The sequence below is a fragment of the Poecilia latipinna genome, unplaced genomic scaffold (assembly GCF_001443285.1).
Source record: "Poecilia latipinna isolate Pla-1442-1.1 unplaced genomic scaffold, P_latipinna-1.0 Scaffold248, whole genome shotgun sequence".
NCBI classification, from domain to species: Eukaryota; Metazoa; Chordata; class Actinopteri; order Cyprinodontiformes; family Poeciliidae; genus Poecilia; species Poecilia latipinna.
In genome coordinates this window covers 169,050-182,964 of record NW_015112864.1, presented here as the reverse complement: position 1 = coordinate 182,964, position 13,915 = coordinate 169,050, and the positions used below count along the sequence as shown (strand labels likewise).

Below are 13,915 nucleotides of genomic sequence, written 5' to 3'. Positions count from 1 at the left end.
CTTTCTTACTTACAAAGAAAAAACCTGATCCAAGTGGAGAAGAAGATGGTCGGATGATTCCTGCCGCGAGAGACTCGTTGATATAATTCTCCATGGTCTCCCGCTCCGGTTTGGAGATATTATAAAGCCGACTGTTAGGCAGTGGCGCTCCAGGGAGGAGATCGATGGCGCAGTCATAAGGGCGGTGCGGAGGGAGAGAAAGAGCACTAGATTTACTAAACACTGGAGCCAAATCATGATAATCTGGTGGAATGGCAGAGAGGTCGGGTGGGTCAACCTCCTGACGGTTTGCAGGTGACTGACTCGGAGGGGCGGCTGAGCGGAGGCAGGAGCAATGACAGGAAATGGACCAGGACTCCACATGTTTCTTAGACCAGTTGATATGTGGATTGTGGAGTTGAAGCCAATCAAAACCCAGAACTACAGGTGAACTAGCAGCAGGAAAAACAAAAAATATTGTTTCCCTATGATTACCAGAAATCAAAAGGTCTAGGGGTCTGGTCTGGTGCGTTATGTGGGGTAATTGTTTACCATCCAACTCCGAAACTCTCAGGGAGTTAGTTAACGGATCATTATTAGCTATAATTTAGACAAAGAATCAAAATGTAACTGCTTAGTACATTATGTTGTTTGCTGGCCACCAAATAAATGCATTAAAAGGATTTCCATTGTAGAATTTCTTTAAATCAGTTTTAGACTCTGGAGCTTTTTCTTCATCTATCACAGAATGGAAAAATAAGCCTTCAATTATGAAAACGAATCTGTCGTATTTCTGCCTCCACAGTGTGACGGGATCATCCTGGACCTCAGCAATATATCCTTAGAGGGCATCGCTATTCTGAACATTCCCAGCATGCACGGCGGCTCCAACCTGTGGGGCGAGTCGAAGAAGAGGAGGACCTACAACCGAATGAGCAAGAAGGTTGCGGACAAGACGCCTGGCAGCACCGTCACAGACCCTAAAGAGCTCAAGTTCTGCGTGCAGGGTGAGTCACTGAGGACGAAGTCCAACATGGCGGCTGGAGCTCACTTCACTCTAACTAATAGATTTCAGTTAGTTTGTGTTAAAAAAACAACTTCACTCAATTCCATCTACAAATATCCAACAATTATCACCAGCAAACACTAAACTTTTTATTGGTCGATTGAAACCAGTAAGAACTCAAAACACACCAACGCTAACATTCAGTCAGAAAAGCAGAGCTTGACTCTGTGTGAAACCTCTTTTAATTTAATGGAAATATTCCTGCTGTCGGGTTTTGAATAAAAGTTTCTAAGCAATGAAGAAAATCATCAGAAAATGCAGACATTTAGTCAGATGTAGAAGCTGGAATGTCAAGGTGATTAAAACAAAGGTGCTGAGCTGTTGCCAGGAAACTAAGATACAGGAACACCCCTCCTCTATAGGCCACATTCATCAGACAGCAGCCTCCTGGAACAGGAAGTGATGAAAGCCGATGTACATGAATCCATAAAGTGACCTCCAACGCTGCGTCTCACGCACGACAGCGTCCTCAGTAAACAAACAGGGTCGGTTACATAAGAGGCTGTGTAAACAGAGACGCGTTTTCTGCTCTGCTGTTCAGACCTGACTGTGGAACATCCAGCAGGAGATCCACTGAGTATTTCTAGCTGCCTTTGTAGCAGTAAGTACAGTAGTTTAGGTCATGGAACAGATCAATCCAAAGATTAGATTTTGATATTGAAATGTGGTAAGAAGTATTCTGTTTATTAATTTATTTTTGTCATTTTTAACCGGTCCATTATAGCAGCACACAACACAGGAATAAAAACAACAAAAACTTCCTGTTAATGGCAAGAACACATGTAGAATGAAAAAGGTGTAGGCATGTGTGTTTTTTTTTTTATATATAAAAACAAAATCATTAAAAATCAAGACAGCAGTCTGACGAACTTTTCAAAGAAAACATAATTAAACCTTATGGTATTACTTTTAGACTTTTTTTTTTACATTAATAGACCAAAAAACACAGTTTTAACTTCAAGCTTCAATTATTCCACACCTGAATCCCTCTAACAAAAGTACATTTATGTTTAATATTCATCCTGATCTTTCATTGTTTAAATAAACCCTTCTGTCTTAATGCATAGTTTGCTTCTTTAATTGCGAACCACTTCTGTATTCACCTTGGAAGCAGTTCATTATTGGCTTTGCACATAGTCGGTGCTGTTCTGAGCTCTACTAACTCATAACATTTTATGCAAAACTATGAAGTTTAGAGCTGGCGGTCAGACTGCTAAAGAATCAAAGTATTCATCTGGAAACTGGAGGAGAGCACAGAGGCTGATCTGTCATGTTTTCTGCTTCATCTCAGCAAAAGTATTAAAAAACATAACAATTCTAATAACAACAAAGGAAAATATTTTGTGTTATATTTGTTACTGCTTGCTTGGCACCAATAGCACGTGTCACCACCATGTGCTGCAACCACAACAGGCGGATTTTACACCGCTGATTTAGAACAAGCACAGCCTGTTTTCATGTGCATGTCTTGCACAATATGTCACAAACCGTCTTATAATCTGTGATTTTTAACCTTTTCATTGATTTTCACAGTTAAAAATGAAAGGCTGCTGCAGATCTGGTCAGTATAGAGAGCAGCTGAAACATCGGTCATTAACTTTGATACAGTTCAAAGCAGAGTGCTAACTTTATAAAGCAAGAGAGCAACTTTTTCTGTAAGATTTATGTCAGTGGGGGAAAAAAACTGGAATCTTATTAATAGTTCAATATTCATAAGATTGTTATGTGGGGTTCAACCACACATAACAGATGTATGTGTGGTTGTCTTGGTGTTGGTTTAGGCTAACTTAACCCGCTCCTCGCTCTATTTATCTCTACTTCTTGGTGATACACTGTTGGTTTCTTTAGTTGTGATTTCTGCTCCACAACCTGACAGTTGAATTTCCATAATCCTTCACTCAGCGTTGGCGGAGTGTGTGCGTGTGTGTGTGTGGTGGGGTTCTAAAACGGCGGCCGTCATTGCAGCTTTCAGTGGGAGTCTGCATTTGATGGCCACCAACAATGGAGAATAACCCTCTCCATGCTCGCACCAAGGATCTGTCACTGCATCTGCATTTCTGCCGACTGAACAGAACCGTGTTTCCATGGAGACGATAGCACGATGCCAAGGCAGAGCCCAGAGTAGAGGCAGTCTGAAAACAGTTTAGAGGAAGAGTGAACTTCATGAAATAACCTGTTTTTATTGATTGTTTTGTGCTCTTGCTTGAGCTCACTGTGGTGTCGGCAGCTTTAAAGCAGAACAGCACAACAGAGAGTCTAGAGCAACATCTTCTGCTTTTAAAGTCATATTTTTTCCTTGGACATCAGGGATTGTTCAACAAGATGCTGTGAAGCCAGTTTCTCCACTCTATCGAAATGGGTTTGGGAGATTACCTCACTAAAAATCCATTCATCCATCCAACCATCATTCATCCGCCCCTGGTCTATACTCACTGGTCCTTGTAGGGTCAGAGGGGAGCGAGGCGTCCAGCAGCCATTGGTTAGAAGGCAGGATGAAGAACAACACAAAGACACACGGACAAACAGCCAACCATACGCTCCACTGAGACGCCAGTTAACCCAGTGTAACCTCGGCAGTCATGTTTTCAGACTGTGAGAGGAAGCAGGAGTACCCAGAGAGAACCAACGCTTGAAAACTACATGCAGCTGGGGTTCAAACCCAGAAATGTTTTGTTGTAGGACAACAATGCTACCGACTGCACCATTAGTTAAATATCCAGTAGTGTGGACTGTTTACACAGACCTGCCCTGGCTATAAGCCTCACTATGACAGGAAGTGAAGTGTTTCACTGCTTTTCTAACTGAACAAAATAACAACTGACAGTAAAGCTGCATCAAGAAAATCTTGCATTGGTCTAAGGTTAGGCATATTTTCTATGTTACACTTTTTGCATCACGAGTCATATGATGAAGAGGTGGATGTTACTACAGGCGGAAACAACAAAGAAGACGAGAAGAAGTCAAGTGGTCGGAGGATGACGGCTCGGCGTGTTTTTAATGACTTCTCACATGAACGAACGTATTCACGTGTGATTTTAAGTTATTTAACGGAAGCACTGCAAAATTGTGTTTTTTCGACATTAGTGAAATATCAACAAAGCTTTGTGCACATTTGTAGTGGAAACGCAACTACGCTGATCAGTTGCACATGACGCCTCTGAACTGTGAAAAATGGGTGGAAAACCACAACCGTGAGGTGTAGCAATACTTTCTGCTGTTTCTTGGTTGTTATCTAAAACTAGAACTAAGCAGGGAAAACTGGCATTATTCAGATTTACTTCCCTGCGTATAAGTGTGTCTTGATTCTCCCCAAACAGGATCAAGTAAGTGATTGTGTCAGTGATGGAATCTTTTCCGCTCCCTCGGTTTGAAAAGCCTCTCCTGGTAGCGGCGTCTTTTCGGAGTAAAGCGTGTGTGCAAGCGCTCCATATCCGTGTGTCCGCGTGCCGCCATGTTTATCGTACCGCTAACAGTTTATGGCAGCTGCTTTCTCTGGCACTATAAACTAAAGCTTTTATATCCATTTACTGCAGATAATGCAATCAGCTCGAGTCGCAGGAAGAGTGAAAGAAGCTCCAGGCTCTTGTGACCTCAGAGCCTCTCTGCTTTGGGTTTGTTCCACACTGAAGACAAAGAAAAGTCCAGCCTCAGCGTCTGTAGCGTTATATTTATGTACATCCACCACGAGGCTTTCAAAGGAGCAGCAACGAGCTGAACCACAGCAGAGTTTCTGTATGGGTGTGTTTGCAGCGTTTCATGGAAGTTTGTGAGAGACGCAGCAACTCAGGGAATTTCTAAAAATATGATACATTTCTATGCTATTTCTCCAATCTTTGAAGGTTGCAGGGGACTAGAGCGACACACATACGCACACCGTGTCCAGTAAGCTAACATGCATTTTGTAGGATGGAAATGTGTGAATGCAACTGAGAGAAGTTGTAAACTCCACAAATAAAGGCCCCAATGAGGATTAAGCTAGAAAAATTAAACTATGATGCAAAGTTGTTGTTTTTTTTTTTCTTACGTTTTTGATAGAGAAAATATTTTCATATCAACTGAAGGTGTAAATAATTTAAGTTTCATGCTCGACTAATCTGGAACAAACTTCCAGGAAACTGCAAAACGGCCGAAACGCTGAGTTCCTTCAGATCAAGGCTGAAAACCCAGCTGCTTGGAGCTGCCTTTGAGTCATAATAACTGGAACATTTATTAATATATTTGATGTGTATTTGCTTAATAATGTTGATGATGGATTTTGAGAAAATAATGCTTATTGGTGGTTCCATCATTGGTTTCTGTATTGTGTTTAAAGCTCACAGAACTGCCTTGCTGTTGAAATGGGCTTAACTTGACTGTGGTATAAGATGGGACTATGTGCCTGGAAAATAAATAATTCCTCTCCTTTAATCTAATTTCTGGCGATATTCTTGGTGTTCTGATCATCGTCTCCTCCCACCTCTGGAGTTACGACCAATAGGGTCACTCCATTTTTTTCACCTCGTGACTCTAGCCTGTGATGCGGTTGTGTCCGTACACGGTAAAAGCATCGTGGGCAGGAGGTGTTGTTGGGGTAGGCTCATTAGCCAGTGCTCAGGGCATAGCTGTGTCATGATTTTCTTCGTGCTGTAGAAGGCTCTTCAAAATTTCCTGCAATCAGGCCGTGCTCCGAGAGCTCAGCGGGTCTTCGTCCATGTAACAGGATGTCTTGCATACGGCCTCTGATCTGCTCACACTGGGCGGTGCTAACAAATGCCTCATTGTGAGCAAACCTCCATGTGAAGAGTCGACTGAGGAACGAAGATGCTGACCAGAGTCAGCACAGCTGAACCTTTTCTGTTCATCCTACTATTGGTGACGTTTTTAAAACCTTAAAATTGATTTAAAAAAATCTTCTTTATAATTCATCCAAAGAAACAAAAACTTGGATATGAATACTGTTTGAAAAGCAATAGCGTTTTATTTCGTTGTTTACTTGCTGTTGTGAACAGATGTGAGCCGTCACATTGTTTCACATCAGTTTCCTCCCATCTTTTTTTCCATCTTTACAATGTACAAGTCTGTGTTAATTGTTTCATTTTTTTCTGCGCTCATTTATAGTTATTTATTGATTAATATATGTGATTGCTTGATTGCTTGTTGTTTATTTATTTGTTATATCTAGTCATTTTGAATTTATCAAAGTTTTACAAATTTTGTATTTGTTACCTGAGATGAGTGTCTTTCAGCAATTAAGCAATTTCCCCTTGGGGATCAATAAAGTCTATTCTATTCTATTTCCCTCTGTCACATTTTCCAAGCTTACTTTGCTGCAGATGAAACTGGATGAGTTGCACAAAAATAAAATACATGAGACAACATCACACGAGCTGAATTTCCTTTGGCCGTGTAATTGCAAAATTTGACTATTTGAAAATAAATTTTATTAGTAGAAACACGGCAGTTAAAAAAAAAAAGACTTTTAGGGTGTTTTTTATTTGTATCAAAAGTGTTTAATTTCACATCAACCAATGAATTATTTTTTAATCACGCAAGTCACATGATCAGCAACCAGCTGTCACTGCTAGTGCAAACTCAGTCATCATTGAGGATTGATGACTCGGCACGTTTTTTAATGACTTAAAGCATGAACTTTACTAACGTGTGATTTTAGATGTGTTTATTCGATAGAAACACCAAAATTGTGGGGATTTTTCCATATTAGAAGAATAGTGACAAAGTTTTGTGTCCATTTGTAATGGAAATACAGCTAATGTATAAAAGATCTTCAGTGAAAACAGACCAGCCACCATATTGGCATTAATCAAGTAACAGGCTTGAAGTTAACGCGGAGGGTTAGTAGATGTTGGCAAAACGGATGATGTTGTAATCAGCAGTCAGCTTCGCCTCTGCATGTTTTTTTCATGGTGGGACACACACACATACACACACACACTCCTCCACTCTGTCTCCTCCATTTACCCCATTATTTATTGTAAGAGTTAACAATGTTAACATTCTTAGAGGATTATTTTAGCGAGCTTCCTTCTTCTCTTCAACCTGATGTTCATTTCTCTGGCATAAAAGGGTTCAGTAGTTCATAGAATTGCTCATTCTAGATCCAGACATTACACACATCTTAAAGTTGTTTTTGTATTATTATTTTTCTTTGTTTTTTTTTTCAATGCCAAGACATGCTCACACATTTGTCATAATGCAATCAAGCACTGACACAACTCTGATGCCAGTTCTGAAAAGAACTGCAGTCATTGTAACGTTAAGGAGGAGTCACTAAAAAAAAAAAAAATTTCAGAAAATAACAACAGAACAAGTCACGCAGGAAGTGTATTCAACCATATACTGTAGGTGAATACATAGGAAATATGAAATGTGATAGTTTTGGGAGTTAGTGAGAAGTTAGTTGTTTTTTCATTTCACTTTTTCTGTCTGTTTTTCAAACCTACTGAATCTCCTAGGAAGAACGGCAGAAAGATGGGATTCTTCAAGAATTTTTATTTTATTTTATTTATTTATTTATTTTCTTTGCTAATCTGACATGTTTCTTTACTGCTCTTCTCATCAGAAAAGTGTGCCCAGGTGCTGTCATGTTTTCTTTGATGATGGAGGTATACGTTGGCTGCATGAAGACTGGAAACAGTTTGAGGCAAATTAGTTACAATAGTCCACGGGGACTTCTGCTGCTGAGCAGAAACATCCAATGATCTGGTCTTCTAATGTGTCAGCAGAGTTTAGAGGCGTCACAGAGTGTGCGTTTGCTGCGTGTGTTCGGAAAGCATTTTGAGTGAATTCATGGTGTCATGAGTAATCGGTAATCAACCCAGTGATCAGAGTTCTGGGGTCCGGTTCTGACAGCCTCGGTGCTGCTGGTGAAACGTGCCGTCTCTGCGACATTCTGTCTTCTCTTGGTGACTCATTTCTTTTCTCTGTCTTCTCCGCCCTCACCTTGCCTTCTCTCGCTCCTCCCTCCCCGCTTGGCTCCACTAAGCCCCGCCCACTCTTCCTAGCAGCGCTCCCACCGAGACGCGCAATAAGGGAAAGCTATTTCAGTCGGGTTCCATCCAGAAGCCGTGTATTGTTTTCTCCCCACTCAACAGAATCAGCAGAACTATAATTACTCTGATCCTCCCACACCCGTGTGTGTGACCAGAAATAGTTGTATGTGGAGCTGCTGGCTGGATGGTGGGAAAGTGATCGGCCACTCAGTTACTGAGTTGACATCCTGCAAGAACGCCTGATCATTGCTGTTCACTTGGCTGTCGTTAGCTTAGGCATTTCTGAAAGACTCTTTTAACTTGACCATATCTTTCTCTCCGATGTGGAAGAATTCTGCCACCGATGTGGGCTGAGGCATTTCATCTCCGCAGCAAGTGGCGCATTTGGTGTATTTCAGTCCTGGATCATAGTAACACAGTGTTCTCTGTCACATCGCCAAGTGCGCTCCCCTGTACCTTTCCCTCTGCCAGGGCTGGCAAGGTGAGCTGCAGCTCTCTCTGACCATCTGCTGGGACTCGGACCACCCTGAGACAATAACAGGCAGGAGGAGGAGGAGGACGGCTGTGGGTGGAGGAAGGATACACAAATATATCTGCTCATAATTATAGACTAACACCTCACGCTGAGGCACAATGAAAGCAGCATTGAGCTCTGAACTTGACTCAGCTTTCAGTTTCTAATTACAGTCCTTGTTTATAATAGCTCGTCACTCGGCTGAGCACCGAAAGGATGAGTTTAGTCTTCGTGTTTTCTAATTCAGCGAATCTCGTTTGAGTGGTGATTTGATCTTGCCTTACTGTACCGTCACTCTGCAATCTCTGGGATTAAAGATGAGACCTTACTGTACTTTGATCAGTTTCAAATGGAGGATGTGTAACTTATAAATATAAAAATACAGCTCTGGGTAAAATGAAGAGACCACTGCACTGAATCCCATTGAAAACCTGATGGTTAAATATTGATTTCTGATCTCTTCCTGAGTTAAAACACTATTGTTGTTTCTAAATGAATATGAAACTTGTTCTCTTTGCATTATTTGAGGTCTGAAAGCGCTGCATAATTTTTTTTTGTTATTTTGACTATTTCTCATTTTCTGCAAATATGCAATTTTTGCTTGGGATTTTGGAGACATGGTGTCAGTAGTTCATAGAATAAATGAACAGTGTTCATTTTACTCAACAACATGTACCTTTAAAAAGTAAAATCTGAGAAACTGTTCATTTTAAGTGGTCTCTTCACTTTTTCCAGAGATGCATATTTATTTATTTATTTGTTTTTTTGGGGATATTTAATAAAACTATCATTATGTCATGACAGTAAGACATAATCGCAAAAAAAAACAACCAATCAGAGGAGGAGGAGGATCTTGTTCCTCTCAATCACTCTTGTCTCATCCTCTCCCCCTTTGCTCTTTGCTAAGCTACTGCTGGTTCACCACAACATAGCCTGCTACCAATGCTAAGGCTAGTTAGCTTGGCCACCGATAACAGCAGATAAATGTTTTTCCTTTAACAGTAAGATGTTTTTCCAGCGTACAGGAGGTTGATTGACAGCGCTAAGCCCCTCCTCCTGGCTCTGATTGGCTGTTTTTGAAGAGGAGCGGTGCATTTTTGCAGATGGCAAAAGTGGCACTGTGAGGAGGTGGAGGAGCTTGATTATTATTATTTATTTATTTTTTTTAAATGCAAAGGTTACATGCTGCAGCTTTAAATCCAGGAAATGCCATGTTTGATACTTTTTTTCTTGTGTAAGTAGAAGACAACAAACTTCAATTTAAGCTTTTGCACTGTAAAACTAGCTGGTCTGTAATTCACAATATTACTGATGGAACTTTCTCTGAGAAAGTAAAGACCCTCTACCCACATGTTTCATTCCTGATGCTGAATAACTAAAAATATTCTAAAATGAAAGATTTTTCAAGACACTGCTGTTTGCCTGATTCACTATAAAAAACACAATAGAACATCAACATAAAGCAGAGGTTCCCAAACTGTGGGGCGCGCCCCCTAGGGGGGGCGCCGTGTCATTGCAGGGGGGGCGCGGGAAGCCGTCTGGATGAAAAAAAATAAAAAATACATGAACTCTGTATGCGCTGGGTTTTTACCTTAGAATGGCCAACTCTCTGCTATTCCTATGTCAATTTGATACAGTAGAGGCTTCCACACTTCCCATATCTGTGTCCTCTGTCACTTTTATCAGCAGTTAAAACTGTTTAATCCATTGTTAACATGTTGTAACCTCTTTTTCCGAGCCGCCTTTAAACGAAATGTTTGGAAACCACTGGGGGGGCGCAGAAGAAAAAGGTTGGGAACCACCGACATAAAGTATCAAAGTCTAATGTAATGTACATGTGTACTTTTCAAAGGTGTCTGCTCATAAACCATTTGGTCCAAAGGGAGTCGGGGAGGAGACGTATTGATCAGCTCCACAAGCCTCTTCAGCTGTAGAAGCTGCTCTACATGGAGCTCTGATCTGATGACTCACTTCAGTTATTTGCAGCTGGAATTTCATGCTTTTGGTTATGATCCATTCTGCTTCTGATTAGATGGGAATCAATGAGGGATTTATTTCTGATAGACCATTAAATCAAGGGGTTTCCCTGCATAACAATGTATTTATGCCTCCGCTGCTTCATCCTGGCATCACCCACAAACAAAATAGTGAGAAACTTAAAGTCATTGGCTTGAGGAAGGGTCTAATCCATGACCAAGATGCAGCGCTTCTCCTTTATTCGATTGGGAACCAAGGTGTCAGATATGGAGGAGCTGCTGGAGCTTCTAATGCACGCTGGAGTTCAAAGAATTAAATGAAAGCACAAACAGAACTACATCATCTGCAAATAAGAATGGGATCATAAGGTGTTTTCCTTCGCTATGCCTTGAGATCCTGTGTAATAACTTGTCACATAGGACTAACAACAAGTTGCAGCTCAAACCCAAACTAGAAGCAAACTTGACTTTGTGCTAAAAATGTGAACTCAGGTCGTTCGGAGAGATGGTTGGTCAGATTGTTGGTCATGGGGAGGTCGGACCGTCGGTCAGTTGGTTGGACAGACGGTCGGTTGGTCAGATTGTTGGGCGGTCGATTAAAGAGACAGCCTGGTTAAACCTCCAGAAATGGAAAATTCCAATGAAGTGAGTTCTCAGTTATTTCCTGTACTCCTTTTTTTATTTTAAGTGTTCTGAACTGTTGTGTGTAGACTTATTTTATCTTATGCCAGGTAACAGGTTTTGTTAATATGCTGATGTAAACCATATAATGAGTTTACATCAGCATACACCACAGCAGGTCCTTTACTCAACAGTAAGAACAGTACACAACCTCAGAACCTGGTACTTCAGTTAAACTGCAGGATTTTGCATCAACACTTGGAGTTAGTGCTTACTAAACACTGGCTTCACTTGACACTTTGACCCTTTTTCTTTACCTGTAATCAATATGAAGGACATGTCTGGTTGTTGCGAGCATTGCATTTTTAAAAACCTGACTCCTCTCTTATAAAGGAAGAGACATAGGTAATGCATAGTTACAAATCTTTTTTTGTTCTGTTTTCTATTTTTCTATAGAAAAATATAGAAACATTTCTATCCAAACCCGAAGAACATTAAAAGCAAATTCCTTTTTTTTTTCAGTTTCTCAAAAGCTAAGTAAAAACCAGAAAGCATGACACTCCGTCACACCTTTGTGTTTCTACCTTTTCATTTAGCTTTAGTAAATAATGCTGCTGCATTTCCTACCAATGTGATCACCAGCCAAGCCTTGCTGCCACAGATGGCTTTTTCACATGTGGAAAATTTCTTCAGCAGGTTCCTTTCAACTCAGAGACTCCACTTATTATTGCTACAACAATAACCAAAGAACAACCTTAGTCCTGCTACATTGTGCAGAAGCTCCGTCTGCGCTGTGGATGATGACTTGACTGAATCATATCCAGCCTGACCTACTTTGTGATTCAGTCAAGGCAAGATTTTTTTTTTTTTTTAGAAACATTCATACACAGAGTTATTTAAAGTGCTTTAAGGGCAAAATAAACACCTGATGTATGAAATATTCAAACAAGCCATCACCTGAGACGCATACAAAGAAGCGACATAAAATGTCAATTTTAAGCAAATAAAGAGCTAAGGCGTGACAAAGTGGTCTTCTGCCTGCATGGGGAAGCTGCAGTAAGCAGTAATGTTTTCAGTCCTGATTTAAAATAACCAGCTGTTTCTGTCTCATGATTCATGCTTTCCCTTATTTACTTCCTTCCCTAGGAATAGTGTGAAGGGAACTCTTCTAACCTGAGCGCTCTGCACAGTTCAGAGCCAAAGTGTACTTAGGCCCAGGCAATCAGGACATATTGGAATATGACCAACATTTGAGCAGTGCTATGATTTAAAAACTGGTGAGTTGGATCTATGTTTCAGGCGTTGATAAGGGTGACAAGCTGGCTCATTCTTTACAGACCCATAAAGATACCATTACAATAACCCATCATACTGAGCATAAAGCCTCACCAGTTTTGCTGTGTCTCTTTCTGATCAGAAATCCTTTATTCTAGAAATTCTTGTAAGGTGGTACTAAGTGGATTTAATGAAAGAACTTACTGACATCCTTGCTTTGCAGCTTTTAGAAACATCAGTGTTTGAGTTTCTAATGTCCAACCTCACATTTATGGGATCAAACACAATGGCTTTTTGTTTCTCTGCCTTAAACTGGTTGGAATTCTGACCCATCTACATATTTTTGGACTCACTGACTCGGTGACTGTAGTGGACTAAGGTCAAGTCAGAAATATCAAGTTCTAAGATACATATCAGCATACATATTATAGGTGATGTTTCAGTGCTGCATAATCTGAGACAGTGGGAGAATCTAAATTTTGAATAAAAGCAGCCTGAGAATAGATCCTTGAGGTTCCCCACGTGTGATTTTTGTTTCTTCTGATTTAAAGAATATTTTCTGCCAAATGACACAAAGTAGTTCTGGACAGGCGAGATCTTTTAACAGAAAACACCCAAGACTCTCCATTCCCATCATTTCCACTGGAGGTGTGTCGTCCAGCATTCCACATAGTTTCATCATGTGTCGTGGCCTCCACGTTTTGTTTCTATGGTGATATTGAGTAAGGTTCGTTTTGTAAGGGAAGATGCTGCATTCGGTAACGAGACGATCTGAGTTTCTCCCTTCATTTCACCCGAGTTTTACTTTATTAGCCCACGATAAAAGCTCCATCTATTCCTGATCAGGGTGACGTGTATATCATCTGGTTTTCTAGATTTAGTTTACTTATTTATGTATTTATTTTCTTGGAACGGTTGCATTTGTAACAGTGGCAACTATGAACATCTTTGGCTCCTGATTCGATTCTGTGTGATTTCAGCTTCCTGCACAGCAGAGAAAATAAACCAGCGCAGCAGTAATAATTCTTGCTGCCCGCTGCTTGGCAAAAAGGGAAAAAAAAAAAAAGTGCCATCCCATCCCAGAATGCACCATGACTGCTTTATGTAAGAGGCTGTTCTGTTCTATTCTTAGCTCCACCTCAGTGAGAAAGTTACAGCGCTGGCTGCCTGAGAGTCCAAAGCACAGAGATCTGATGAGGTGGGAACCATCGGCCTCACACGCAGGGACACGGCCAGGACGGCGTGCCCATTTATGGCGCTTGGAGGAAGTAGAGGTGTATAGGTGGGCGTGCGAGGGAGGGGAGATTTATGCTTCACTGTACAACAGGAACAGAAAATATAAATAGCTCTGCTTTACAGTCCTAAAAATAGCGTGTCACACTCATATTTTGCCTCGTTTGTCTTCTGACCTGTAAACTTTGTCAGACTGGCACAGAAAACAGGACAGAGCTCATCCATTGTCTCACCCCAGCTGCTGTCCCTCCGCCTCTACCCC

General features: G+C 40.9%; 1 protein-coding gene across 5 annotated transcripts in view; it reads left to right on the top strand.

Annotated features, from left to right (window-relative positions):
• The window catches only part of dgkg (diacylglycerol kinase, gamma), a 127,378-nt gene that overhangs the window by 95,654 nt on the left and 17,809 nt on the right, over positions 1-13,915 (top strand). For all 5 annotated transcript variants that reach the window (XM_015032685.1, XM_015032687.1, XM_015032688.1 and 2 more), the window contains one exon: positions 785-986. In XM_015032685.1, the coding sequence (XP_014888171.1) occupies positions 785-986 (202 nt within the window). The remainder of the gene's footprint in view (positions 1-784; positions 987-13,915) is intronic.